The 27038-nt window shown below is 47.4% G+C and overlaps 2 protein-coding genes across 4 annotated transcripts in view; both read left to right on the top strand.

Moving 5' to 3' along the window:
* Positions 1–8917, top strand: part of b3gntl1 (UDP-GlcNAc:betaGal beta-1,3-N-acetylglucosaminyltransferase-like 1) — a 68760-nt gene extending 59843 nt beyond the window's left edge. For all 3 annotated transcript variants that reach the window (XM_035407388.1, XM_035407387.1, XM_035407389.1), the window contains 4 exons: positions 1119–1254; positions 2321–2389; positions 3262–3336; positions 8319–8917. In XM_035407388.1, the coding sequence (XP_035263279.1) occupies positions 1119–1254; positions 2321–2389; positions 3262–3336; positions 8319–8399 (361 nt within the window). In that variant the 3' untranslated portion in view covers positions 8400–8917. The remainder of the gene's footprint in view (positions 1–1118; positions 1255–2320; positions 2390–3261; positions 3337–8318) is intronic.
* Positions 8918–13711: 4794 nt separating this feature from the next.
* Positions 13712–25674, top strand: LOC118221908 (meteorin-like protein). The gene is given in 5 exon segments (XM_035407337.1): positions 13712–14386; positions 17974–18362; positions 23955–24014; positions 24657–24778; positions 24780–25674. Coding segments are annotated over 5 exon segments (861 nt in total). The 5' UTR covers positions 13712–14288; the 3' UTR covers positions 24972–25674.
* The last annotated feature ends 1364 nt before the right edge of the window (positions 25675–27038 follow it).

Below are 27038 nucleotides of genomic sequence, written 5' to 3'. Positions count from 1 at the left end.
ATTTGTCTGGTTTTAATCTGGATTAAAATTGTATTCTGGTTCGGAAGAATCCATAGAATTCTGTCATTATATCAGTGATGATGTTGCTTTGCCTAGGTTTTAATATGTTTACTTATTCACTTGAGCACTACTTGCATGACTTGGTAAACAAATTATCCTTGCCAGACTTCAGTGTTTCTTCTTTTGTAGGGTGCAGACACCACAATTGTTTTTTTCTTGTACGTTGACCAGAACGAACACACACAATGTTACAATTTTGTTCTTGAATGTTGGTGAAAATGGTTGTTAGGGTTAGGGTTAGGATTAACAAACTGTCTGTAGCCTGTGGGGATTTGTATTGGTGTCCACGGGGTTAAAATATCTCAGGTGCTTTATACTTTGGGAAATGCTTTCACGCCTCAGCAGACCTGGAAGAAATGATGTGGTTCAGGTCTGTATGTGTGCGACTCCTGACCACTGGAGTGTGAGTTATAGAGGCCGGTTTATGAGGGAAACTGTACAATTTAAATTTAAATGCTGAAGAGAAACGTATGGCCTGCAGGCACCCCCCCCGCCCCCCCCCCCCCGTTCCCATGACAGAGGCAGTAGCCACAGTGTGTCCTATGTGATGACCATGTAACAATGGCGATGGCAACAGAGGGCGGAGGAGCGATTAGCTGCCGATCGGGCATTTTTGCAGAAAAGATGGAGTGAGAGTGAAAGAGAAGAGAGTCAGAAGGAGAGCTGGCTGAGTGTCATTGATGTGAAAAGCAGCTGTCTCTCTCCTCCCACCCCTCGGTGTGCCTGTGTGTGTGTGTGCATGATAGTGAGAGTGTGAGAGCGAGAGTATGTGTGTATCCGTGTGTGTGCATGTGGGAGAGTGTGTACGGGTGTGTATGTGAGAGTAAGAGTGTGTGTGTATACTTGCATGCTTGTGTGTGAGGGAGTGTGTGTGTGTGTGTGCTGTGTGTGTATCTGTCCAGCCTGACAGCTCAGCTGTAAAATACGGTGTTATAAATCACAGTTTGGGAAATACAGTGGAGACCCACAGGAGGAAATGAGCCTGCAGATAAATATGGGCTCATATTGGCTGTACTGTCCGTCCCAGAAAATCATCATTGCTCTCTTGACATTTCCAGGGAGACCATGTGGAATCTTCGAGTGGAGTTCCTGCAGGAAAGGGTCCTCAGCCAATGGGATTCCTTCACCATATGGAACGCTGGGAAACAGGGGCGGAAGCTGTACCGCAGCTTGAGCCCGGCCAATCGGAAGAAGGTAAACGCGCTCGGGCGCTGTGCGCGCGCACCTGCCGTTAATGATTCTAGAGGTCGTAAAACCCCGAGCTGCTGTTTGCTCCCACCGGCACTGAAAACAGACACCAGAACTTGCAGCTCACTGAAGGCCTGATGTCACCACCGGCTCGGCTTGTGAAGGCCCTGTTTTCACTCATATCATATATGCAACAGAGAATCCAAACCAGGCCACATCCAGATGCGGTTCAGAAAAGTCCCATCCGTACAGTATGCCCATTCAAGCTCATGTGCTTAGACCACTGTCATCAAAAATGACGCATGTTGGATTTCGAATTTGTAAATGTGCACAATGGGAAAAAAGTTGAAAAAATTTTTTTTTAAGTGTACTTCACACTAAAGATGCAGCTTCAGCTTGGAGCCTGTCCCAGTCCCAGGGGGGTGTGTCCAGGGGGTAAGGGGGGGTCACCGTGGCCCCTGTTCTGGCCTTCCTGTGAAAGAGTGTGTGTGTGTATGTGTGTGTGTGAGTGTATGTGTGTGTGTGTTTGTGTGAAACCGTTAGCTTGACGTCCCTGCTCAAGAGGCAGCTGCTGAAGCCATAAGAGCTGACCGCCAACCCCCCCCCCTTCTGCCACCGCAGCGAGAACTCAGCCAGAATAAAGAGGGAAAAATGTTACTCGCTCTAAATGGACATCCCAGCAGTCCTGATACAACACCCAATGCTGCCCTGAACCCCTTTAGATTACCAGTATTCTTCTTCTTCTTTGGATTCCCCTGTAAGTATGTGTGTGTGTGTGTGTGTGAATGGTGTGTGTGCCCTGTGATTGATTGGTGGCCTGTCCAGGGTGTATTCCTGCCTCTTGCCCAATGCACACTGGGATATAGCAGCTGAAGGTAGGTTAGCTGTTAGTGGTACTTTTTTTTTACCTGTTCGTGGTATTGTTGTTTCTTAGATTAACATTACTTATTGGGTCTTCTTGGTGATGTCACGTTTTTGTATCACGTGTGTAAGTGATTGTAATGTAAAAATTAGATAAATTTTTGTGACTATCCCACCCAGCTGATTCCACTGATTCAACCGTGCTTTTCAGGTGAAGGCATTTTGTGACGTGGATGAAAACAAGATCAAAAAAGGATTCTACACCTACGAGGAGACTGAGGTGAGTCACGTCTCTGAGATGCATCTCCATGCCGCAAGCAGACCCGCGTGTCCGAACCAGCCGTGGGCCAGCTGTGCCACCCCCAATCCTCTGCTGCAGCGACATCGGGCATCATCAAACAGGGGAATCACAGAATCATAGAATCACTGAATTTTAGAATCACAGAATCTTAGAATCTCTGAATCACTGAATTATAGAATCACAGAATCTTAGATGCACAGAATCATAGAATCACTGAATCACTGAATTATAGAATCACAGAATCATAGATGCACAGAATCATAGAATCCTCCTGTGATCAGAAAGGACTGCAGTAGTGATTGGACCAGGAAAAAACAGCATCATTAGGGTTAGGGTTAGGGTTGGGGGGGGGGGGGTGAGACTACCCCCCAGTGCATTACATCACCACTTGCTTGTGTAAGGCAGGTTGGATCAGGCCACACCCTGACCAGAGAGGGCAGGCTAATCCCGCTCTGGTCATGGTCCAAATCACTCTTTCACAATGCTGTCTGTTTCTCTCTCTCTCCCTCCCTCCCTCTCTCCTTTTATTCCCTCCTTCCATCCCTCTTTTATTCTTCCCATTCTCTCCCTTTTTCTCCCTGCATCTGTTTTCTCTCTCTCTCCCCTCTTGTCTGTCCTCTTCCTATATCTCCCCCTTTCCTCCCTCTTTCTCCCTCCTTCCTTTTATTCTGTTCTTCCATCCCTCCCTTGTTCTTCCCCTTTCTCTCCTTCCATCTGTTTTCTCTCTCCGCCTCTCTCCCTTCTTGTCTTCCTTTGTCTCTCTCCTTTCCTCCCTCTTTCTCCCTCTCTCCCTCCCTATTTCTGTCCTTCCTTCCCTCTGTCTCTCCCTCTCTCCCTCCCTCTCTCCATAGGAGAGGCCGAAGCCCAGAGTTCCCATACTGCACTTCAGAGAAGCATCTCCTCCATTTCTTGTTTGTGTGAAGTTGGTGAGTGGGTGGGGCTTTGGGAGAGGGTCAGTCCTCGTTTGTCTGAAGCTGGTGAGTGGGCGGGGCTTTTGGGAGAGGGTCAGTTAAGTAGATAATTTTTGGCCCTGGGGGTCAGTTCGGGTGCAGCGAAGTTAAAATAGAAACATCAAGGATACATATTGGATACATACATGACAACCATGACTGCCATTTGGAAAGAAAGAAACCATTTGAAATAAAGCATTTTACAATGACGTGGAAGTGTTCCATGGAACTGCCGCTGAGCTGACGCATTATAAAAGTCCCCCCAGTGCAGGAAATAACTGCCGCTGAGCTGATGCATTATAAAAGTCCATGTCATCATTTAGATGCTGATTCCTGCAATGCCATCAGGACTCATAGTGCTCTGTGCTCGTATGCTTCTGAGAGGAGACTCAAACTATTGTGTGTGTGTGTGTGTGAGTGTTTGTGTGTGAGTGTGCGTGTGTGTGTGTGTGTGTGTGTGTGTGTGTGAGTGAGAGAGAGAGTGTGTGTGTGTGTGTGTATCTAGCTGTCTGTCTGTTTGTCTGTCTGTCTGTTAGAAGGAAACCAAAAGAAAGAGGAAGATAATTTGTGTTTCTGGCTGTCTGAGACAGAAGGAGATTGTGTGAGTCTGACTGTCTGGAAAGAGAAAAAGAGAGATTATGTGTGTCTGTGTGTGTGTCTGTACATCAGAGAGACAGAAGCAGAGGTTTTGCACCTCTCCTCACACAAACTCTATTTTGGTGTAGATATTTTTAGCAGCAGCCTGACTTCCCCCCCGTCCCCCCTACTCCCCCCGCCCACCCCTAACTGCCCTCTGCCCCCCAAGACCACATCACACACTTGGCCTGCCAGACTTGGCACTAATCATCCCTAATTGCGTAATTACGCCCTATCCTGCGTATCAGAGCCCCAGGCAGGGATTTCTGGGTAAAAAAAACGGCCCATGGAGGGTCACAGTGGACACCACACAGGAAATGAGGGGAGACAGTGCTCTGATCCTGGCGGAACAGCAGCGTTGAGTTCACATGACGGGCTGTCATCTGTAATGGCCGTCCGCCCGGAGCGGGGAGGCGTGGAGCACCAGCGGTGCTTCACCAACCCCCCCCCCCCCCCCCCCCCCCCCGACATCCCGAACGGACTGCTTCACTTCTTTACTCTCCGCCGTCCTCTCATCTAAAAACAGAAACGGGCTCCGGACGCTACGTCCTGTTTGCTGTGTGCTCGCTTTGCCCGCCGCTCCTGTCCAGAGCGCTTTGCAGGGCATCATGGGAAAGATCCACACACCATTGCTTTTAAGTGCCGAGAGAAACAGGTGCAGAAACGTGTGAGTGCCATGAAGAGGCTGTGGCATAAACTGCTTCCTGTACGCACACATCAGTGCTCACAAAACTGCCCTGTGTCAGTTCCAGCAGTCGAAGCCTGGTATCGGGAAGTGGACACAGAGATCTGCTTAATTATCGCCTGTCAGGCAAATTGTTCCAAAATGCAGCGATTCGCATATTTATCAAATTATGAGATTGGGACTTCAGAAATGATAATGGCTTCGCTAATTGTTTCCAATTACGGTAATTGCGAGCCGTAATCGCAGATTGTTTTTCCAAGACCTGCTGACCTGGGCTCTGACACACAGCGTCTACCGAGATACACCCACGTCTGCGGAAAAAAACATATCTCTGGAAAACCAGCACATCCGTGAAAAAGAGACATATGTTCCAAAAACCAGCGTGCCCATGAAAAACAAATATATCTCTAAAAAACCAGAACATCTGCGGGGAAAACATCTCTGGAAAGCAAACGTGAATGCTAATGTCCGTGAAAAACAGAAATCTCACAGTGCTTGTAAAAGACTTCCCAACATGGAAAAAAATGCACGTTGGTGAAGTACCTGATCTTGAAACAATTAGCATGGGACTATTATAAGATGCAGCTTTCACTGCATTGAATTTAATGCTTAAAACAGCCATTGCTCTCACTGCTTTCTGTACAGCACCTTTGAGTTCCTCTATGAATTACTGTGCTTTTTGTGTTGTTATATTGAGTGTTAAATGTGCTGTAGGTGTTCAGCACTTCTGTGTGGATTGCGCTGATATGTTGTAAATTTCAGTGTTATGTTTGAACACGGATGTTCAGTGTGTGTTGGGTGGTGGAAAGGAAGTGTTGGGCGTCTGCAGCCCTGGTCCTGGAGAGCCACAGGGTTTTGCTGATTTTAGTTTTTACTCAGCATGTGGTCAGTTGAAGCGATTTTATTCCACAGCGATTTCATTTCTGGGTCTGAATTTGAGGTGAAATCAAAACCCCAGCAGGCCCATCGGCTCTCCAGGACCATGGTTCTCCGTCCGCTCTCCTGTTGATGAGCCGAGTCGGGCAGATCGTCCTGCCCTCCTCAAACATTCAGCCCTTGCCTTCTCTGGAACTGTGGCATAGTGGTAATGGAACCGTGCTGTAGCGGTCCTGGAACTGTAGCATAGTGGTAATGGAAATGTGGCATAGTGGTAATGGAACTGTGCTGTAGTGGTAACAGAACTGCAGTGTAGCGGTAATGGACCTGTGTTGTAGTGGTAACGGAACTGCAGTGTAGCGGTAATGGACCTGTGGTGTAGCTGTAGCAGACCTCTGGTGTAATGGTAATGGAACTGTGCTGTAGCGGTCCTGGAACTGTACTGTAGTGGCAATGGAACTGTGGAGTAACAGTATTGCGGTAATGGAACTGTGGCGTAGTGGTAATGGAACTGTGGTGTAATGCTAACAAAACTAGTACCTGTGCAGCCAGTCCCAGAGTTCAGTTGCCGCACACCGATGGGCAAGGCGTTCTACGGGAGTCATTTAAACAAATATTCAGCAGTATAAGCAGATTGCACTGTAATATCCATCTGTCACAATGCAGTCACCAGAATATAACAATATTTAATTATGTACAGTTTTATTCAATAGTGATAAAGAAAATAAAAACCATAATCTAGATCATTTTAACAAGAATCGTCTGTGAATGTTTGGAGGGAGACTTCACAATTGTATGTGAATATGCAGACTTCAGACTGCAGGTGTCCAATCAGACGAACAGTTCAAAGAGTGCAGGTGTGTAAAGGAGGGTCAATTGTACACCTGCACCCAGGAGCCAGACCCCGCCCCCCTTGATATCCCGCACTGTGAACGTATTCCAGTAGTGAAATCATGTTTAACTGTCCTGCGCTCCATCAGCTCACCTGCAGCAGCTGGAATCCAATGGGCACGGGGGGGATTGGGGGGGGGGCAGCTTGAAGGTATTAAGCGCTAATGCGCCGTAGCCGTCTGGGAGTCGCGGGGTGGGGGTCGAGGCGGGGTTTTTTTACCACGCAGTTCCCCGGCCGTCCGCTCCTCCTCGGGTAACGCTTCCAGGGTTGGCGGGGGGGGGGGGAGGGGGCGGGGGGGGGGGCGGGGTTTTGCCAGCAGAAAAGAGGCGCTTTTGTCCTCCGCAGAGTTCGTGGATTGCTGGGAATGTGGAGCAGGGGGGGAACTAGTCGGTAGGCACATTCTCCAAATGAGTCACATCTCCCCAAATATTTCAGCTGATCGTGAGTGTGTGTGTGTGTGTGTGTGTGTGCGTGCATGTGTGTATGTGTGTGTGTGTGTGTGTCTGTTTAAATGTGTTGAAAAATATCTACTTTCTGCTTACTTTCACTTTTTTAATTGGTAAAAAAATAAAAGTGTCAGAGAGTAAGGTACTCCTAAAACATGGAGGAAAAGTGGAAGAAAATATTAGAAATTAGAAATATGCAGCATTATATCAGTATGTTGACTTTGGCAAAATATAAATAGCATAAATAAAATGTTCTCTTGAAAACTACATTAATTAAAAGCTGCAATTACTGTATTTTTATATTTGCTTTTATTGTGAAGTGTATCTGTATCTTTTCCAAGCTTTCTAATAATATGTTTCATTTCAGTATGTTGCAGTATATTCCATTATTTTAGGGGAAGGTGCCATGTTTATTGTTTGTCATGTTAGTATTAGAGAAAAGAGTGCTTTTTTGAGACAGCCCCACTGTCTCTCATGAGGTCCATACCATTCTGAGGTACATGTGGTGCATTTTACACTAGTGTTATGGTAATATGTATAAGACTGCAATACAGAACTATTTGCGGTCAAGTTCTTGCTTATTTTTTTAAAACTGTAAATCTGTATCTGAAGGCATGGTTACTAGTTTTTTGTTTATGTTTTTTTTTTATTTCTTTCTTACATTTTGTCTTTCTTTGTCGGTTCTCTCAGTAGCAGGGAAAAAGTGCAGTCTGCTTTGAGCCTTGCCTTGTTTTTTTCTAAAATGGTTGCCCATAGACTGGAGTACCTTGTTTTCTATTCTGGACGCACTGTGTGAATGAACAAGGCACAATTTGTTCTAGCTTTGCTCGGATGACTCCCTTAATTAAGTTATTGTGCAATTGCTAAAATATCCCAATCATTTTCTGACATTACTCTGTGGTTCATCAAGCCCATGAATATTACAAAGCTAATGCTAGCCAGCAAACAGAATGGAATGGTTGGAGGCTATCTGGAGGAACAGCAAGCAGTTATCGGGCATTTTTTTTGGAGGGAATGGGGACAACCTGCAATAGTATATGAAATATGAATTCTTCAGCTACAGCTTTTGCCAGCAGATTATGCCTACTTGCCCCTCTCAACCCCCCCCCACCCCCCCACCCCCAAACCCTACTCCTATCTCACCCCCCTTTACCAATACACCTGCACCATGTTGGTTCTTCAGTGGGCCTCCAGTTCAACACCGTATTCCGCTGTTAACGTAGCATGTTAGCATAGCACATTAGCGTAGCGAGATTTTAACTTGCTTTGCCAAGTTTCGCTCCCTCTTCGCCTCCAGGGGAAATTGTAAACCGTGATTTCTCTTGTTCCACAGTTGTTTCGTTTCATCCGTTTCTTTTTCTCTGCCTTTCTCCCTCCCTCCCTCCCTCAATTTTCTTTCTGTATCCCTTTCTTTCTCTCTCAGGATATGACAGGTGGAGGATTGGAAGAAAACCTGCTCTCCCTCAAGCTGAAGGAGGGATTACACTACTACCATTTCAACTGAATTTGGAACCGGGGGGTTGAGGCTGTGAACAAAAGTGCAGAGAAATAAACATCTGGAGCAAGATCTGGAAATCAGACAGGAAAAACGAGAAGCATTTCTTCAAAACCGCAAAGAAATAAAGAAAGAAAGAAAGGAGATAGGTACCAGGAAACTGCCTGGAAAGAGGAGGAAGAAGAGAGAGAAGAAGAGGAAGAGAAACTTGGTTTGTCTATCTCTGCAGCCGTTCAGAAGGGACAGCCCAGGCCATCATCTCAAACCGCCACCCGCTCCAGTGTCCCCCTCGCACAAACAGATCTATTTGAGGACAAACTGTTTTTTTTTTTTTTTTTTTTTTTTATAAGAGGAACTTCAACTACACTCCCATGAAGTTGAGTTCAGGAAGAAAAAAAAAAAGAAAAGACCGTTTTCCATTCTGTTCCTTTTTCTCTGTGTAAAGTGAGAAGGGTCAATGTCCACTTTGTTGAGAAGGTTTGTATTTATTTTAATTTCATGTTAAAATAAAAATATATATATAGATACAGCCTTTGATCAGTAAAGACAGGGTATGTTTGTTACTGACATAGTTTTCTGCATTGTCTCTTGATCCAGTGGCTCTCTGTGGGAGGGCGGGAGTACGTAGAGTCTGTCCTAGATACTGTCATCGTCTTTAAATTTCCTGTGTGAGTCCAGTAAAATCCTTAATTCTAAATGTCTCACATGTACACACACACACATACACACAGATGTAAATGTCTCACATGTACACACACACACACATACACACAGTTGTAAATGTCTCACATGTACACACACACACATACACACAGTTGTAAATGTCTCACATGTACACACACACATATACACACAGTTGTAAATGTCTCACATGTACACACACACACACACACAGTTGTAAATGTCTCACATGTACACACACACACACACACACACATATACACACAGTTGTAAATGTCTCACATGTACACACACACACATACACACACACACACAGTTGTAAATGTCTCATATGTACACACACACACAGTCAGGCGTGGCTCAGCAGGTGTCTCTGACGGCCTGACAGCTTGTGACGAACGCGGACACCGCTGCGCTTGCGCCTCACGTCACCCCGGGGAGGGAGCGCGTGCCTCGCCGTGGACGAGTGCCAGGACGCGTGCCGGCTGCAAACCGGAACGCCGGGCCCAAACCGGGGGAAACCGAGAAGGGAGGAAACCGCCTCGGCCGTCTCCGGTTCCTCCCGTCTGACCAGTTCCTACAGCCGCGCGGGACACACAGTCACCGCTGCTTCTGCAGAATGTGGCCTCAAAACAACCGCAGTGCTAGTTGCAGCAGGGTGGGGCGGGGAGGGGGGGGTCAAATTATTTGGGGGGGGGGGGGGGGGCCTGGGAACTGCGGACCCGCGACCCTCTCACTGACTGTCCCAGTCATGGCATTCTCATCCCTGGGCCTGAGAAATCTCTCATGTCCAGTTAGCACTTACTCTCCACTTGCATGTCTGAGCTGCCCTGTCCAGTCTCCGCACTGTTTACATTCCCCCCCCCCCCGTGTCACTCCGTCACCATGGAGACGGTCCACAGCCCCCGAAGGAAGCCCTGGAGTGTCATGACCTTTGATTGCCTTTCCCTCGAGGTCAGCGTACACGTATTACCTTTTTTCTTCTTTTTTTAACGCATGGATTTGTTCAGGGCCAGGCAGACCCTGGTCCCAGTCTAGAGCAGTCCCTAGTTTTCTGTTCCATTGTAGCCTTGGTTGCAGTTTTATTGATCTTTCTTTTTTTGACTTGTGTTTACAATCAAAGAAGTCTCCTCTTCAGCCCCTCTCAACTAAACCCAAGTACCCGACTGAGTCACTGACACACAAATTAAAATGTCCTGAATACATTTTAGAATAACAAATACAGGGTAAAGGTGCACTAATTTTGCGAAAGTACGTAAAGGCAGAGATTGCCAGCCAATGCCCCATACCCAGCCACTGGGGATGTACAAGCCAGTGCATTCGTAGTGCCGGTCCCAAGCCCGGATAAATGGGAGGGTTGCGTCAGGAAGGGCATCTGGCGTAAAACGTATGCCAAATCAAATATGAGGATCAGGATGATCTGCTGTGGCGACCTCGAACGGGAACAGCTGAAAGAGGAAAAAAAAAAGTAAAGACAGAGATTGCCAGCGCATCATAGATATGCCTTAGTATCGTTATCTTATCTAATATTTCAAAGGTAAAAATCTTGCATGGTAAGAGTGTGAGCCTGAGCAGCTTCCAAGAGTCTGAATTGTGAAACACTGAGGCACCTCCAGCACATGGTCAGCTGAATTAATTACACATGATAATTAATCCCATTATGCAGACAGAGCAGGATGGGCCAGGAGAGCCTCATCTGCCTGCCAACTTCTGCTTCTGCTTAATTTGTTAGCCCAGTTATTAACATGATCTGACATTTTTTGCTGCATTTTTCGGCGAGCTTACAAGCAGTAGCAGAAGACCTTTGTGTCACTAAAATAAACTATTTTACTGTGGGTCAAATGGCTTTGGTGCATGCAGTTAATCAGCCAACTGAGCCGAAGCAATTGGTGGAAAGAAACCTAAATGCACACCAGCTCTCCAAATGCGGGACCCTCTCCTGTGACATTTTGTCCAGCTCTCCAGCTACATGCGCCCACCCTACGTTTTGGCATTCACTTGAAGGAAAATACATGTGACCTCTCTGGCACCCCAGAACCAGGGTTACCTTCTCATGCACTAGAATAGATTACCAGACTATCTGGACACAATAAGCTGTGCTGAGTGTCCATTGAAGCCAAAACCTTGTAGATACGGATATATTAAGATGTGTGCATGAGGCTATTGAATTTGCTTGTCATAAATCATGTGTCACTGAGCAGTAGGGTGCACCAGAGAAATGAGTAGCTTGGGTATAGGGACAGGTGCGGCTAAACTGTAAACAGTTCCTGCTTCCGAGTGTGAACATAATTTTCATCTGGCCATGGGGACCGTTTCCTGGAATTTCGGAGTGATTTTACAAAGAAGCTCCAAACCCCAAAAAAAAATCAAGACTTAAATGTGAAATAAATCGTAATAACGTGATGGCTCCCTTGACATAACTGCTTTAAACCTCTCAACAGGGCTTGGAGGTATTTACGACGGGGATAAAGCCTGTTTCGTTCAATCAGGAGCGGACCTTTGAGTGGACGGCCTGCTTCGCTCAGCAGAGTTTTGCAGCCCTGGTCCCAGGGGTGCACCTTGGGATCTGGTTTTCGTTACAGCAGAACTCTGGAATGGCTAGACCTGTTCTCTGAATCCTGGCCTGACATTTGACGTCTCTTGACAGGTATGTGCTGTGAGTACTTAGGGACAGAAACATGTTTGATGACCACAGCCTTTGTGAAAACTTGCAGGCAACACAAGAAATTTTCCCGCTGTTGGTAGCCTGGTCAAACTGATTATCATTTGACTTGGCTATTAAGATAAAACAATTGTTTACAACAATTTTTCCCTGATCCTTAGTTTTCTTTCTTAGATTGAGGAAAGCTTAGAGTCAACTGCTTTTCTTTTTTCCATTTCTGACGTACACATCTGCTTTGGTCTGCAGGTCTGCATACAAGAGAGAGACGGAGAGAGAGAGAGAGAGAGAGTGCGCACATGTGTGTACAGTACGGTGAGTGCTAAGTGTGGTGCTCGCGAGCGGGAGGAATGCGCGCGTTCCATTAAGCAATTCATGATGGCGGCTAAAACGTTCCGTCTGTCAGCGAGTTTGAGAAGACCCAGGTGACACGGGCAGGATAAGGATGAAAAAAAATCTCCACGGGCCGGGTCAAAGGGTCGGGGTATCTAAATATTTGAAAAGTCAGAAAAGTGGAGAGCTGAGCACAGATCACAACAGCCTCTATTCAAAAGGGTTATGCAGAAGGGGGTATTCGCCGGAAGCATGTCTCGGATAGGGTGATTTATAAAGAATTTCTAATCACCGCGGGATCATTATTAGGCATATTAATAAAAATAATGTATCGGCATTTCAACAAGTCATTCTTATTACTTTAAAAGAAACGTATATGCAGGGGCCTACTGAGTGAAGATATAAGATCATAGTCATGAGCAGCGCTGTCTGGTGGATTCTTTTTTAGCTATATAGCGACTATATTTTCAAATATTCGTAGAAATCAGGCAGGTAAAAAGGTTTTTGATTTTTTTAAAAATACAAACAATACTTGTTTATATATCTTTACGTTGTATAACAACAGTGCATTGTTTCAGCGTAATTGCGTGCTGTTCAACTGTATGGATATATGTACGATTGTTGACGTTTACGCCCACTCTTGTCAACTTGCTACGAAATACGCTACATTGATGGAGCTGTCTGGGGGAATGTAGCGCGCTCGATATATTGTTGCCGTTTCGATTTTCTCACGGGAAAGGGTAGCCAGTGTGCAACCGTCACCCGCGTGCTAGTTCAGCGAGTGGTCTTCAATTGTTTTGGACTTCAGCAACGACGCAGACTATGCGTTGTAACAAACCCTGTGTAATGTCGCGAAGAATCGTTCCTTCTTGTTCCAAATTTTTACTGCTGGGTCCAGAAATATCGGACCCTGGATACATATTCATAAAAAAAGATAATTTCCCCACATATGGAACATGCTGTACTTTTAACGAAACAACGGAATTAACCAAAATAACTAATTTTCCAAATAATACATTTATCTAGGCTTCACAATTATTGACACCTAAATTATTGCTATCTAAATAGATAATGTGATTAATACTTTGTGCAGCAATCCTCAGGCACGAATAAAAGCACCGCAACCTTTCTCTGTGATGTTTGCTAAGGTTTGTGTGTTCACAGTTGAAGGGATCAGAACATAACCATTTAGTATCGTTGATATGTTTGGCTTTGTGCTTATGTGCTGTCCTCTTCAATTCAGACCACATGTTTTTGATAGCTGTTGCAAGACACCGATTTTCTTTTCACAGAACCATTTCTGTGATCTTTTTGAGGTACAATTGGGATCAATGTCTTGTTGGGAGATCCACCTGTATCCAAGTCTGAACCTGCTATCAGAGGTAACCAGGTATCTGGCTTAAATATCTCAGTACATAGTGGAACTCAATATGCCATTGATCTTAACAAATCAATGATCCACAACCATATTTAAAAACAGATACGGGGTGCCTTTCCGTGTATGCACTTTTTTCTGCCGATAATTAGCTATGGGAATGTCATGAGAACCCACCATTAAAATATATTTTTCAGGTGTCTATTTCCTATGAGATGAGAGTTGATTGAAGTTTTGACAGGGAGACGTTTGTAGGATTCATCATTTGGTCTATGTAACTGATAGGCTATGTAAAATAAAGATAACCCCGAAGTCCTGGTATGACCCTAATAATAATAAAAATGCGTCGCCCCTGAAAGATAAAAACGTACCTTGTGCTTTTAAAAAAAATTTTCTTCTCAAAATGTAAACCAAGACATTATGTTAGGTATTTTGCAATTGTTTTTATAGCTTATTGTGTATTAATACATCTTGGCAGGATGCCGACTGACAGGCACAAGAGTCAGAGAGTAGGCGTGTCGCGGACGGAGCACTGCTGTGTCAGTCACCCAGTCATCTGGCTGAAGAGGCGGTGACGTGGAGTGGAAGTCGATTGCAAAAAAAAAAGCTTCAACAGTCTACAGTTCTCTTTAGGAACGTACCGCTGCTAAAGGGGGACACTGAAATGAGAGCAAACGCCGCAAATCACATCGGCTCACTTTTAGAGAAGACGCGCTCCCGCACGCGACTGCAATGTAGTTGAAGGGGGGGAGGAAAGCTCGTTTGGGGGAGTCTTCGACGAGGTGGATTTTTCTTTACCCGCAGAAGAGGAAAGGGAGTCGGACTGAGCTTTTGGGTGGAAGAGCGGATCATGCTGTCACCGTTTTTAGCTTACTTTGTGGCGGTGCTGCTGCTGTGCCGGGTAGCGTCCTCGCAGTACTCGAGCGACCAGTGCAGTTGGAGGGGAAGGTAAGCAGTTTATTCGAAACGATTTGATTTGATCCTCCTCGCGACATCACTGACATTTCGCAAAAAAACCACTGTTGCTTACACTACCTTGGGAATTGCACTGGCTTTACATTCTTTTGCATTTTATCATTGGCAAATATTTCAGTGATTTAATTGTATGTACTTTTAAATCATACTTTTCAGGTTAAGTTGTATTGGGTTTGCGTGAAGAATTTAGTAGTGTAGACTAGAATGTATTTTCACACCGTGTGCTTTTTAAGAACTGTAGTGCATCTGAGTTGAGGAATGAAAGAGGCACTTGCGTTTAAAATAGTCGTTGAGGTCATATCTATGTTTCTTGAATGTAACTATATGTGCGGTCGATAGACTACCCTGCTCGATCTATCGCCTATAAGCAGACTTGGGGTGGTAAACGAGGCCTCGGGTATCTTTCTGTCAAAGTAAAATGCTTTGAAACTGATAAAACAGTATAGGTAGTTATCTGGGCTCAGTGTCCGGTATTTTGCTGCGATAGGCGGTGTTATGTGGCATGCCAGCATATAGAGGGGGGATTACTGCACGCGCCGCACTAACACCTGTAGCGGTGTCTATATTTAAGACAGTAAAACACACCCTCAGTCATCAAAATGCAGTCACCCTCTTGACCTTGAGATTCCTTCACTTTATCGCCTTGTATAATTGTTTTCTTTGTTTGTAAAACGCTTCAGTTTTCGAGGGCTTTGTTGGTTTCTCTTACAGTTCGTTAATTCGGGTTAGGAATAGTTTTTGCCTATGACAGTGCCTGAAACTATTTATATTGGCTCGTAACATAGTCACTGTCAAAATACAAAATGTTTAAAAAATACTTAATTTTGTGGAAAAAATGAGACTCGATGTTCGTCCAAGTATGACACATTTCCGTCTTTGGGGGATTTTAGCCTTCGGCACTTAGCCTAACGTTTGTGTGAAGTCCTTGACGGGCGATTTAAGATACACAGAAGATCACATTGTATTTTTCCACGTTAAAAACACGGCCAGGGGTGGCGTAAGCAACGAACGCAATTTCAGTATTAGCCCACTGATAGAACTTTGATCTAAATTACCTTCTTGCTGACACGCGAGGGTCGTTTCGGTGCGAGTTTACAGAGTTTAAATTTTATTTGATGTGGGCCCTGACCTAGACCACAACGAAACACTGAACATGGCAATGTAGATTTAAATACATTTTATTATACACATTTCTACGATACAATTATTATAGCTAAACGTGTTCTGTAAGCTGTCGTTGCTCCAAATAGAAAGTGCTAATAAATTTAATGGGATATACCTAATCCAAGTGCAGAATTCAGATATATAAATAAACTTTTCCTAACATCCGCGGGCAGTTTGGTGGTGGCAAATGACGATAGGCGCATTATACTGCTATTCACAAATATAGATTGATATCATAAACAGCTTCTCCACTGAAAATAAATCATTTTCTGGAAGGAAATAGGTTGTTCGCTGTTTGTTTCGTTTGCGGATTTTTTGCAGCCACTATGGTATATAATTCTGTTTAAGCAAAGCGGCGAGGATATTGGATTTGGATCATGCCATCTCCCAACAAACACTCCCAGAAAGTAATAATGAGTCCTGCATGAGCTAACCGACATTCGATTCAGAATTGTTTGGCCCGGCTTCAACATTATCGAGACTAGAAGTAAAAGCTTGATCCAACTCTTTGAATATAAACCAATAATCTGCGAAACTCTCCTAATTGGCGATAGAGGCAATTTCGAGGCTTAATCAAGAACAAGTAAAGTTACTCCGGTTTGTGGGGTTATTTGCGCGTGGTACCTAAACCCTTATCTTCGCGCTGCCTACGATTCAGTGGCTTGATCTCATCATCTTAACATCTCTCCGATCTTAACATATAGGCTAACATCAGTTGAACACCCTAACATTTCCCTTAGTGAGACGGGAGAATAGGCTACACTAATTAAAACAAGTCTACCACAACGAACCTCTTCTTGTTGAAGAGGTATTAAAAAGGCAGATGTTTTGCTTGAATAGAAAAACAGTATGCTTGTTCCAGTAATTTGTGTAAAACGTTGACGATGGTAAAAATTCTAAAAAATTTTAAAAAGAAAAGGGAAAAAAATGAATCGCTTCCAAAGAGAATGGACTTGGAATTAATGCGCATCATATACGGCGATCTGGATAAGAGCGTCTGCAAAATGGCCACATATGAAGTAATCAAGGTTGCAGCTGGATCCTCGAATTTCATGTAAGCGCTCTAGAGGTTGGACATTGATTGTTGCCGCGTGCATGTGCGTATAGCTCCCCTGCATTCGCTCGTATTTATCGGCAGCCTATCCTTTAACTATTGCGAGGTCACGCGCCTTGTTCAGTAAGTGCTTTAACATCTGCTTTAAAAAAAAGGCAACGTCCCAAGGAGGCAACATTCCTATTGCAACACATCGCGCGAGCGTTGAGAAACGACAGTTTCGGAAAACATAATAACAGTGTGTCCGCGGAGATTAGTATCTGAACCGTGTGCACATGTGACCGGTCATGCTGCCAGGCGCGCGGAGGGGGGGTACCTTGTGTAAGATATTAACCACACACACTTTTTTCTCTGTAATAACTACCTCGCGCCGAGCATAGGCTGCTGCTTGGCTGTGGTCCAACAGGAGCAAGTAGAGCCGCAATTACCTATTTTTTTAAAGCAAGAAACAGAATCCTTTGATGCGGCGTTAAGAAATAGCGCCGTAATAAAAGCAAGCAACTTCGCAGCCCACGTTCACACGTCCTTGTTGCAGTTTTACGACATCATCTAACAAGTTTTAATCAGTTCCCGGCTGATTACCCACGAAGCGACTCGATCTATAAAACGCAAGTCACCCCAGATAAGCAGGCTCATATCCTCCCGCAGTATCTGTAACATCAGTTCTGCCCTATCTAAATAGAGAATGCCATAGACATAAAATGGGTTGCACCTCGGAACAGTCACCAGTGATAGGCAAACCTGCGAGCGACGGGGTTTCTGTTCAGTTTCGTTTGGGGGGACGTCTTCTGTTTGGCAGGTACGCGCATGTTCTCGTGTCATCCACTAGGAGGCCTCTAGTAGCATTTATTCATTTTTACTTGTAACGTAGAAACTATAACTGCTTACGGTTTAGAGAATGCTATTACTCTTATAGCCCTTGACCAAGTAAAAGAAATGATTTCCTGCTTGTGACCCAAAAGGAACGACTGGGACTGGTACATGAACTGGCACAGCCAATTCTGGTTATGGGATTCCAGTAATCTGCAGGATGCTGAGCCATTTTTAAAGCGGTTTACTTATTTCTGCTCTTATGCCTTTATGTGGGCTTTAAAGATGGCTGCCTGATGGTTTTGGGGATGGGTTTGAAGGGGGCCTGTTGTTTAGGTAATGTGATAATGGGAGCTGTGGGGGGGGGGGGGGGGGGGGGGGTTGAGAGAGATGCTGTTGAGATAGGGAAGGGGCTGGGGGTGGTGAGTGGGTGATGTTGTTGTGTGAAAAATAGAAATAGGGAAAATGATTTCACATAAGAAAGAGAAGGGAAGCGGGCTCTGGTGACTCCTTTGTGTGGGCCTTTCCCCAGCGGGCTGACGCACGAGGCTCACGCGCGGGACGTGGAGCAGGTGTACCTGCGCTGCTCCCAGGGCTCGCTGGAGTGGCTGTACCCCACGGGCGCCATCATCGTCAACCTGCGGCCCAACATGGCCGCCCAGGCCGCCGGGCCGCTCAGCGTCTGCGTCAAGCCCGCGGCGGACTCGCGCGGCGCCAACGTCTACCTGGAGAAGGGCGGCCGGCTCCGGCTGCTGCTGCGCGAGCAGGACCAGGCGCCGGGCCGCCTGCACTGCTTCGGCCTCCAGGAGGGGGCGCTGTTCATCGAGGCCGTCGCCCGCCGCGACATCAGCCGCAAGATCACCGCCTTCCAGTACGAGCTGTTCAGCGGCAGGCAGAGGCCCGAGCTGCACTCCCTGACGGGTAAGAGGGGTTTTTGTTTTGTTTTTTTAACTTAACTAAAAAACAGGGGCACCTCCCCCAACTGACAGGCGCGCGGGAGCCCGCGAGCGGCCCGACGTCGGCACGGTTGTCGGCCTGCCGGCGGTTTGCCACGTCGTGATGCGCAGCTGCTAAGGGAGGGTGAAATGGTTAGCGGTTGAGCGGCCCTGCCGTTAGCCGGTCGCCATGGCGCCGGTGTGTTAAGCGCCGGTCTGATAGGAGCCGGCTGGCCGGGGAGCGACTGTGCCTGAACGCAGCTCTGTCCTCCTGCCCAGCATAACAAGTCCTGCACAGTGCCCCGTGTTCGCATGCGCCGCTCATCACCGCGGAAACGCTGGAGGCCGGTTGCTCGGCGACCCCGGGCTCTAGTTGTGTCTGTAAGGATCAGGAGTCGTGGGGGGGAGGGCGATATCTGGACAGTGGCTAAAAGAAAGCGCATTGGGGTAAACGTGCAGATTAGGGGGGTGTTTCACGAAGCAGGATGAAGCACTGAGTAAAACCCGGAGCGGCTCTTTTTACTTCAGTCCGTGTTCCAGATTTAGGGAGGTTCCGGGTTTTACTCGGCGCTGTTATCCAGCTAACTCAGTATTCCTGCTTCGTGAAGCAGGGTCCAGGTCCGGCGCTGGGTCCTCTCCCCCACGCTACCCTCTTGGGTTTCGGGTTTCCTCTTCATCAGAGGGCTGAGAGGGACGCGGTGTTTGCTTTGACTTGCTGGGAGCTTCGGGGGGTGGGGTGGGAGGGGGACGTTTGGTTTTGGGGGGGGTGTTTAGGTTGATTTATCCCACCCTTTTGAAGTGCGGCCGCGGTCCTCACCCTGTTCGTTGTTTGACCTCGCTCTGTTGAGTGCGGCATTATGAGACTTTAAACGGTGGGGTGGGGGCTGGTGAATCAGCTCATTCATGAGGCCAGGATACTGCAGAATTGGCTGGGTAAACAAACATGATGAAGGGTGGTGGGGGGGTTGGGATGGGATTAGCAACAGGTACAAATTGTCCCCCCCTTTTGACATGAAAGAGCCCTTTGTCTGCCTGCCCTGCGTCCCTTCTGCATCCCCCCCACCCCCACCCTCCAGTGCCAAATCCATAGGAACCAAGAGCAATAGCTGGGTGGAGTGGGGTCACATGGGATTCACACCAGGGGGGCAGTAAGCCAATCACAGCTGCTCCTACCCACTACCACTGCTGTGAAAACGCATAGAAAGTATGGCGAGATATAGTGTGGCTCTGTGAATGTGGACATTATACGTGTTCAGGCTGTGACTGAATCCTGTTGGTGATATCGTCTGTTTGGTTTGAGTTTGCTTTCCGGAATATTCCCGAATATTCCGCATCTGAAAGTCAACAATTGTTCACGGATTTGTGACAAATAAACCCGTTGTCCTTGTTTAATGTGTCAAACTTTTGAAAGGATTTGGCAGGCAGGGACGGATGTGTCATTGGTCACTTTTTTGTTGTTGCTGTGGAACGGCTTGTGATAGCAAGCTTGTGATGGCTTCAGGACGACACTGAACGGCCATCGATTGGTCGATGAACAGGCCCATTGTTGGTTTTTTGGGCTGAATTAAGCCACCGGAGAAGTCATGAAAGTGCACAGAAGAAGCATTGGGCCCAACTCCTGCTCGTCCACTGAACGCATGCAACTCCGGTTATAACCCAATGGATTGTCTTCACTCAGGAAGGTAGCTGGACTCGGTTACTGTAGTATTAGAAGAGATAAAGTGAAATCAAAGTGGGTTTGTATGAATCAACGTGCATACTCTGATAATCCAGCGGTCAGTAAGATCCAGGTGCCTGACTAACAGGGGGGCTTCGCGGTGTGAGTGTGACATGGGGAAGCTTGCGTCACGTCAGTTTCCTTCCCTGGGCTGAAGGGGTGGACGGGCTCTCTTCCAGAGAGGGCACAAAGAGCGATGTCGGATCTTCTGCTGGAATCGGCGTCTGATCTGGTTGCCCTATGTGGGAAACTGGGTCTTCTTGTTCCAGTGCTGTTCTGGTTACAGTATACCCATCATCCCCACTGAATGTGCTGTATCTGTCTTTTGAACCTTGTCTTTCTTTCTCTCTCTCTCTTTCTCCTCATCTCTCATTCTGTCTAGGTCTCTCTCTTTCTATCTTTCTCAATTTATGTCTCTCTCTCATTCTGTTTCTATTTCTCTTTCTGTTTCACTTTCTGTCTCTCTCTTACTCTCACTGTCTCTCTTTCTCTATTTGTCTTTTCTCTATCTCTCATTCTCTTTTTCTATCTCTCTCTCTCTCTCTCTCTCTCATCCCTCTCTGTGTTTCTCTCCATGTTTTTTCTGTAGCTGTTCTGGTTCTGGCAGTTTTTCTGTGGACTGGGAGAGGGTGCATTCCTGCGGTTCTGAGCCGATGTATTAATCTGGATGCAGCCCTGTGCTCCTGACTCAAGCAGGCCCATTTTAGCGTTGACAGACAGACGGTGGTTTCCTGTGGTCCTAATCCGAGCGGGTCTGAGGCATGGCTGTTTCATGGTGCATAAACAGACCGTTACATGCCTGTGGTTCTGGTCCGATGTTTAATGTGGAAGGTGAGACAAAATGGTTCTGCGGTTCCGATCCACATGAGCCTGCTTTAATGTGGACAGAGATACAGTGCTTTTCTGTGGCTCTGATCCAGTGCTTTAATGTGGATGGTGAGACATTACAGTCCTGCTGGTCTGGCCCCACAGGCCTGTTTTAATGGGGATAGAGAGACAGGGAATTCCTGCGGCCGTGCACCGAGCGGGCCTGTTTGTACCCGGACGGAAAGACAGTGCCTTTCCGCGGTTCTGAGCCGAGCGGGCCTGTTTATGCCCGGACGGAAAGACAGTGCATTTCCGCGGTTCTGAGTCGAGCGTGGCTGTTTAGATGTGGCGGGGAGGGCTGCGTTTGATGTATGATGGCGGGCCGGTGGATCTGGCGGTATTTACCCCTCCGTCAGGCAGAGCTGCCCCCAGCTTTCAGCAGCGTCCAGGGTATCAGCTCTCTGGAGATGGGCCCAGGAGTTTCCCCGCTGCAGGCAGGCCCGTGGCTGCCTGACCTCCGACCCATCAACTCTGACCCCACAGCGGAGGCGGGGCACGGCTGCACCAGCTGACCTCTGGTACTCGCTCCTGCTCCTCCCCCACCTGACAGGGAGTTAAAAATAATGTGCCCTCCCCCTCAACTTCAGGGGAGCCAGGCTCCAGACTGTCCAGATAAAGGGCTATTTTTTGACTGGCGCTTTCTGCGGTGTTGCATGCTAGTTAGCACACTGGAGTCTCTTCTCCTACCCGCAGCAAAGTGAGCGTTCCAGGTGAACATAACTGGGGCAACAGCAGGTTGTGTGTTCAGATCCCAGGCCAGGCAATCCCATGGTGGACCAAGCTGACTTCCATTGCCTCAGTAAACATACAGTTATAAAAATCGATGCACCTCAAAAAAAAAAAAAAAACTTAATCCCCTGATTAAAATATCGCTAAACTTTTTTCCTTTTAACATATCTGGTAACCCTCCCCCTGTCTTAGCCACACGTGGGTAACTGCGGTGGCGTTTCCTTAATTCTGTGCTCTAGCTGCTACTCTTACCACCACCCCCCTGCCTCCTCCCTCCCTCTCCTCCATGACCTCCTAAGCAAGGTTAATTGGCAGAGGAATGGTGTTGGGTGTTTCTGATGCATCAGTGAGTGACAGGGCCTCAGGTAAGGACAGAGTCCCTCAGCTGATTGGCCGGCGCCACAGGCAGGGGCCACAGTTCAGCGGAATGTGGCAGATCCAGGAAATTCCGCCACGCGCTGCCTTTCCCCGGACCCCCACCTCAGGGGTAGAGAGCGGCAGCTCCGAACCTCAGCCAGAGAGTGATTTACTGCTGCGACTGCCCCGCCCCCCTCCAAAAAAAACCCATTAAGAACCTGGGCTGAGTGTGGACCAGCAAGGCTGTAGCTGCTCTCTGTGCCATACCATGTGTTAACATTCAGGCGTTTGGCAGACGCCCTTATCCTCAGTAACCGTAAATACACCCTGGTTTAGGCAGTCCGCGGTGACACAGCTGATAGTAGCAGCGTGTTCATAACTCTAAAACATAGTTGAGTGCCATCGTTGGTGTGAGTGGGAGGTTGAGTGTGTTATTGATATAGTGCTTTAACTTGTTAAAGTGTAAGGTCACAGATACAGTATGTGATTAGAATGTGATTAGAGAGTTCCAGAACACTGACTTTGAAAAGCCATTCCAAAAAGCCTCCTCTTCAAAGGGTTAAGTAGCAAATGGGTTTGAGGAAATGGTGTTCAGTTCTGTGCACTCAATTCAGTTCATCTTCATTGGCATGACAGAACAGCATTTGTATTGCCAGAACGTAAGACAATATGTAATACATAATAATATGCAATTTTGTTTATAAGGCAACTGAAGGGCCTATTTACCTATGTAGGTGCACATCTATAGTACATGTGCATGCACTGTCTCTCTTCTTCTCTCTATCCCTGTCTTCTCTTGCTCTACCTCTTGTTCTCTATTTTCAGAGACCCTACACACCTCTCTCTCTCGCTCTCTCTTTCTCTCTCTCACTGCCTATCTGAGTCTCTCTGTACAGTTCTGTGATCTTTGGACTTTAATTTATGCCTGGTGAGTTTGACAGAAATTCTCTTGGCAGTTTAGCAAAAGTTTGTTTGAAAGTGACCCAGTTATGCAGCGGGTACAGGGGGCGGGCTCAAGGGGACAGGGCTCCGGCGCGGGGGGGGGGGGGGTAGCCTGAGTCACTTCACTGCACGCCTGAGCCCCACCCCCCTTCCTCCCTAATTGAGAGGCCAGGTCGTAGGCTGACGCTTCGCTGGTTTTAAAGGAAGCCCCTGGCCTTAGGGCTGCCCTGATGGGGTGCTGGGTCGCTGATTTTAAGGAGAACCTCGCTTCTGATGGGCGGTACTCTGAAAGGAAGCAGGGGGGGATGTGAGTGGATTTTAAAGACCACTGCCTCCCCCCCCCCCCCCCCCCCCCCCGCTCCTCGTTTGTGTGAAACTGCAGACTGTGACGGCTGACTCCTGTTCCACCCTGTAAATAAATAAGAGACCCAGGGTAGGAGAACAAATTCATTTCAGCATAAGAACAAGAAGCACTGCGTCCTCTGCACACCTGCATTTACTGAGTGTGTGTGTGTGTACGTGCCTGTGTGTCTGTGTGTGTGTGCGTGCGTGTGTGTGTGTGCGTGCGTGCGTGCGTGCGTGTGTGTGTGTGTGTGTGTGCGCGTGTGTGTGTGTGTGTGTCTGTGTGTGTGTGTGTGTGTGTGTGCGCGCGTGTGTGTGTCTGTGTGTGTGTGTGCACGTGTGTGTGTGCGTGTGCGTGTGTCTGTGTGTGTGTCAGTTTGAGGGTGAGTGTGTGTGCGTGCATGTGTGCACGTATATGTGTGTGTGTGTGTCAGTATGAGGGTGAGTGTGAGGAGTGCACCTGTGCATGTGCATATGTGAGCATATGTATGCGTGTGTACATGCTGGGGGAAGATTTGTGATCTTTGTAACAGTTACACGGAGGAACATTATGCATGAAACACATCTTTAATCTCTGTCTCTCTCTCTCTCTCCCTCCCTCCCTCCCTCCGTCCCTCTCCACAGCTCCCTGTCAGCCTTGCAATGATGCAGAGGTACTTCTCGCTGTGTGCACCAGTGATTTTGGTAAGGACCTCACCCCCAACCCCAACTGTTTCCTGTCCCATAATCAGACCTGCACTCACAGTCCCAAGTCCCAAGTTCAATAACCATTAGACAACACTACAGCCCATGCAGTGTTTTTCTTGTTCAAAGGCGATGAAGTTCTTGATAATCTCAGTCTTATGAAATAAGGTCGTCTTACTCTTACTGAACCAGAAGCTCAGCGTGAGGCCAAGCTTGTCTTGTGTCTTAATTGATTGATTAATTGTGTGATTGGTTGACTGAAGTATTTGTTTTGCTTCACGGTTGACGGGAACAATGCAACATAATGAGCACGAAGCAGCCCTGTAGCACTTAGCGTGCTATGTAATAAAACAACATGTACATAATCATAGTGATTCAGGGTTGTCGGTTCAGTGAATCTGCACCTGCTCTCCTGATTGGCTGTATCCGCAGTGCTCTGCTAATACAGCCAATAAAGAATCACAAAACAAGGTAGTTGGAGAAGATGTCTGATGTGGATTAGTTTTTACACTAGTTGATGCAACTTGGGGGGGCGGGGGGCGGGGTTAAATCTGTCTTAAATTAGGCTTTTCAATCAGAGCATTGGAATTCTGGGAGATGTGACTAACTCTCTCTGTCTCTCTCTCTCTCTCTCCCTCCCAGCTGGGCGTGGCAGTATCCAGGGGGTGGAGGAGGAGGCGGGGCAGTCGGCGGTTGCCGTAAGGTTGAGCCAGCTGTACAGGCAGAAGAGCAAGGTGTTCAGCTCGGCGGGGGGGGCGGGCCAGGCGATGGGTGGGGCGAGTGAAGACGCCCCTCCAGTGCGGCGTGAGGCCCGGGGAGGGCGAGTTCCTCTTTACCGGGACGGTACATTTCGGGGAGGCATGGCTGGGGTGCGCCCCGCGGTACAAGGACTTCCTGAAGCTGTACCAGGAGGCCGTGGCGCAGGGAACCAATCCCTGTCACATAGACACAGAATGAACCGCTAACCGGGCGGCTAACGCTGGAAACGCCAGGTCCCCGCCGTCCGCCTGCCCAAATCGGGCAGGGGACGGAGAAGGGGCCAGAGCTGTCGGGATGTGCTCCCTTGTCCCATGGACAAAACCCTCCCTCCAAAAACCTTGCTGTCTTAACGCTCTGTTTGACAGAGGCCGAAGCTCTTAAATGTTGCCTAGCAACGCAATCAGCTGGACTGTTTTTTTTTGTGTTTGAATTTCTCTCTCTCTCTCTCTCTGAAGCCAACATCCATTCCAATCTGGAATGTCTTAAGACTACCCTTTTTTTTGGAAGAGGAATGCTGTCTTTGCCACCGATAACTACGTTGACATTGACAACCGTAGCGGTAGCACTCACCCAACCTCCCCCCCCCCCCCCCCCCCCCCCCCCCCACTGTAGCAGCCGCTGGTGTGCGTGTGGAAGAACATTGTAAATGAGAAGTTGCCACTGCTTTGTAAAAAGCTTGATGTACAGTGTGATGTTGTTTCTTATGACAGAAATGGACAGTATGCAGCTAATACTGCTGTTTTGTTTTCATGTTTTATTTTGTTGTTATTGGTGTTGTTGTTTTTTTGTTTGTTTTTTTTTTTTTTAAAGTGCAATTGCAGTCTGTGATTTTTCTTCAGGAGAAGAATTGTGAAGAGATAAAAGTTGTGTTTTTCCAGAGAATAAAGACATCTTCCTGGAATATTTCCTGTTCTGTGTGTGTGTGTGTGTGTGTGTTGTTTGGTTTGAGGAATATGAATGTGTATTAAACTGCCATTCATAAGCAGTCATTCCAGAACCTTGAAAGTGAGGGACTGAGAGCGCGTGTGTACTGTTGCAAGCATGCATGTGAGTATGTGAGTGGGTCCATTTGTTTCTGTCCAAAAGATCTGCCCCCCCCCCCCCCCATCAGGGAAGGAGTGAAGATAAGGAACTGTGGGGACAAGTTGTAAGTGCAATGATGACCCCCCCCCATGGTTTACAGTCACAGGCTTATGACGACTCATTGATCAAAATCACGAACATTCTCTGCTACATGAATAGACAGGTCTGATGGGCTTGATGTACTTAAAATGGCCACCAAGGTCATGCACACATGACTGACTAATGTTGGCGGGATTGTGCCTGCGATGGTGCAAACAAATTGTTCATGGCGGTTCCTTCCGTTTTGGCCATTACAGACTGCTGACTAAAGGGGGACGGGTCCAGTGCCTGATGTGGTCTGAATGTGTTTTTTTGTTTTTCCTTTCATTGCGGGGGGGGGGGGGTTAAAGTTAATTTCCACTGCCCTGGTTGCAGTGATAACTGTGGGTAGACATGCACGGGCACACTCAAAGTGCTTTTTGTTAATGTCAGGGAGTGTGTGCGTGCGTTTGTGTGTGTGTGGTTGGAGGAGGGGGACTGCTTGCGGGTTGGATTAAGGAGAGGGGTGCTGAATGGTGCACCATACTGTACTGTCCAATGTAAATGGACTGCATTTATATAGCGCTTTTATCCAAAGCGCTTTACAATTGATGCCTCTCATTCGCCAGAGCAGTTAGGGCTTAGGGGTTAGGTGTCTTGCTCAAGGACACTTCGACACGCCCAGGGCAGGGTTTGAACCGGCAACCCTCCGGTCTTACCTCCTGAGCTATGTCGCCCCAATGTGAGTACCAATCGCCACCCCCGCTCCCCAAAAAAATTCCAGCACCACCCCTCCTTGCTTCTTGGACCACAGTGGGCCTGCTTTGCTGAATACACAGTGTTCAGTATGTTTTCATGTTGTGCTTAATTTTTTAAAATAAAAAGGTAAAATTCAAGATTTGTTTTCCCCTGTAAAGTTACACGATTGTTTCACGATTAAGAGTACATGGCCTGTTCCCTCCCTGACCAACTGGGGTGCAGTGGGGTGAAGTTGGGGTGCTGGCATCCCGGGGAAGGGGGGAGGGAGAGGAGATCATTCAGAGTCCTGCAAACTTTGCTGAATGACCGTATTCCCAATCCGGAGTCCTGCCCCACAAACTCACTGGGAAATGCAAACAGAGTTGCCGTGGTGACGGAAGACCCCGGCTGCGGTCCCTCTCTTTG

The sequence above is a fragment of the Anguilla anguilla genome, chromosome 2 (assembly GCF_013347855.1).
Source record: "Anguilla anguilla isolate fAngAng1 chromosome 2, fAngAng1.pri, whole genome shotgun sequence".
Classification (NCBI taxonomy): domain Eukaryota; kingdom Metazoa; phylum Chordata; class Actinopteri; order Anguilliformes; family Anguillidae; genus Anguilla; species Anguilla anguilla.
The sequence above is the reverse complement of the archived record's forward strand: the minus strand, read 5'-3'. Positions and strand labels throughout refer to the sequence as shown.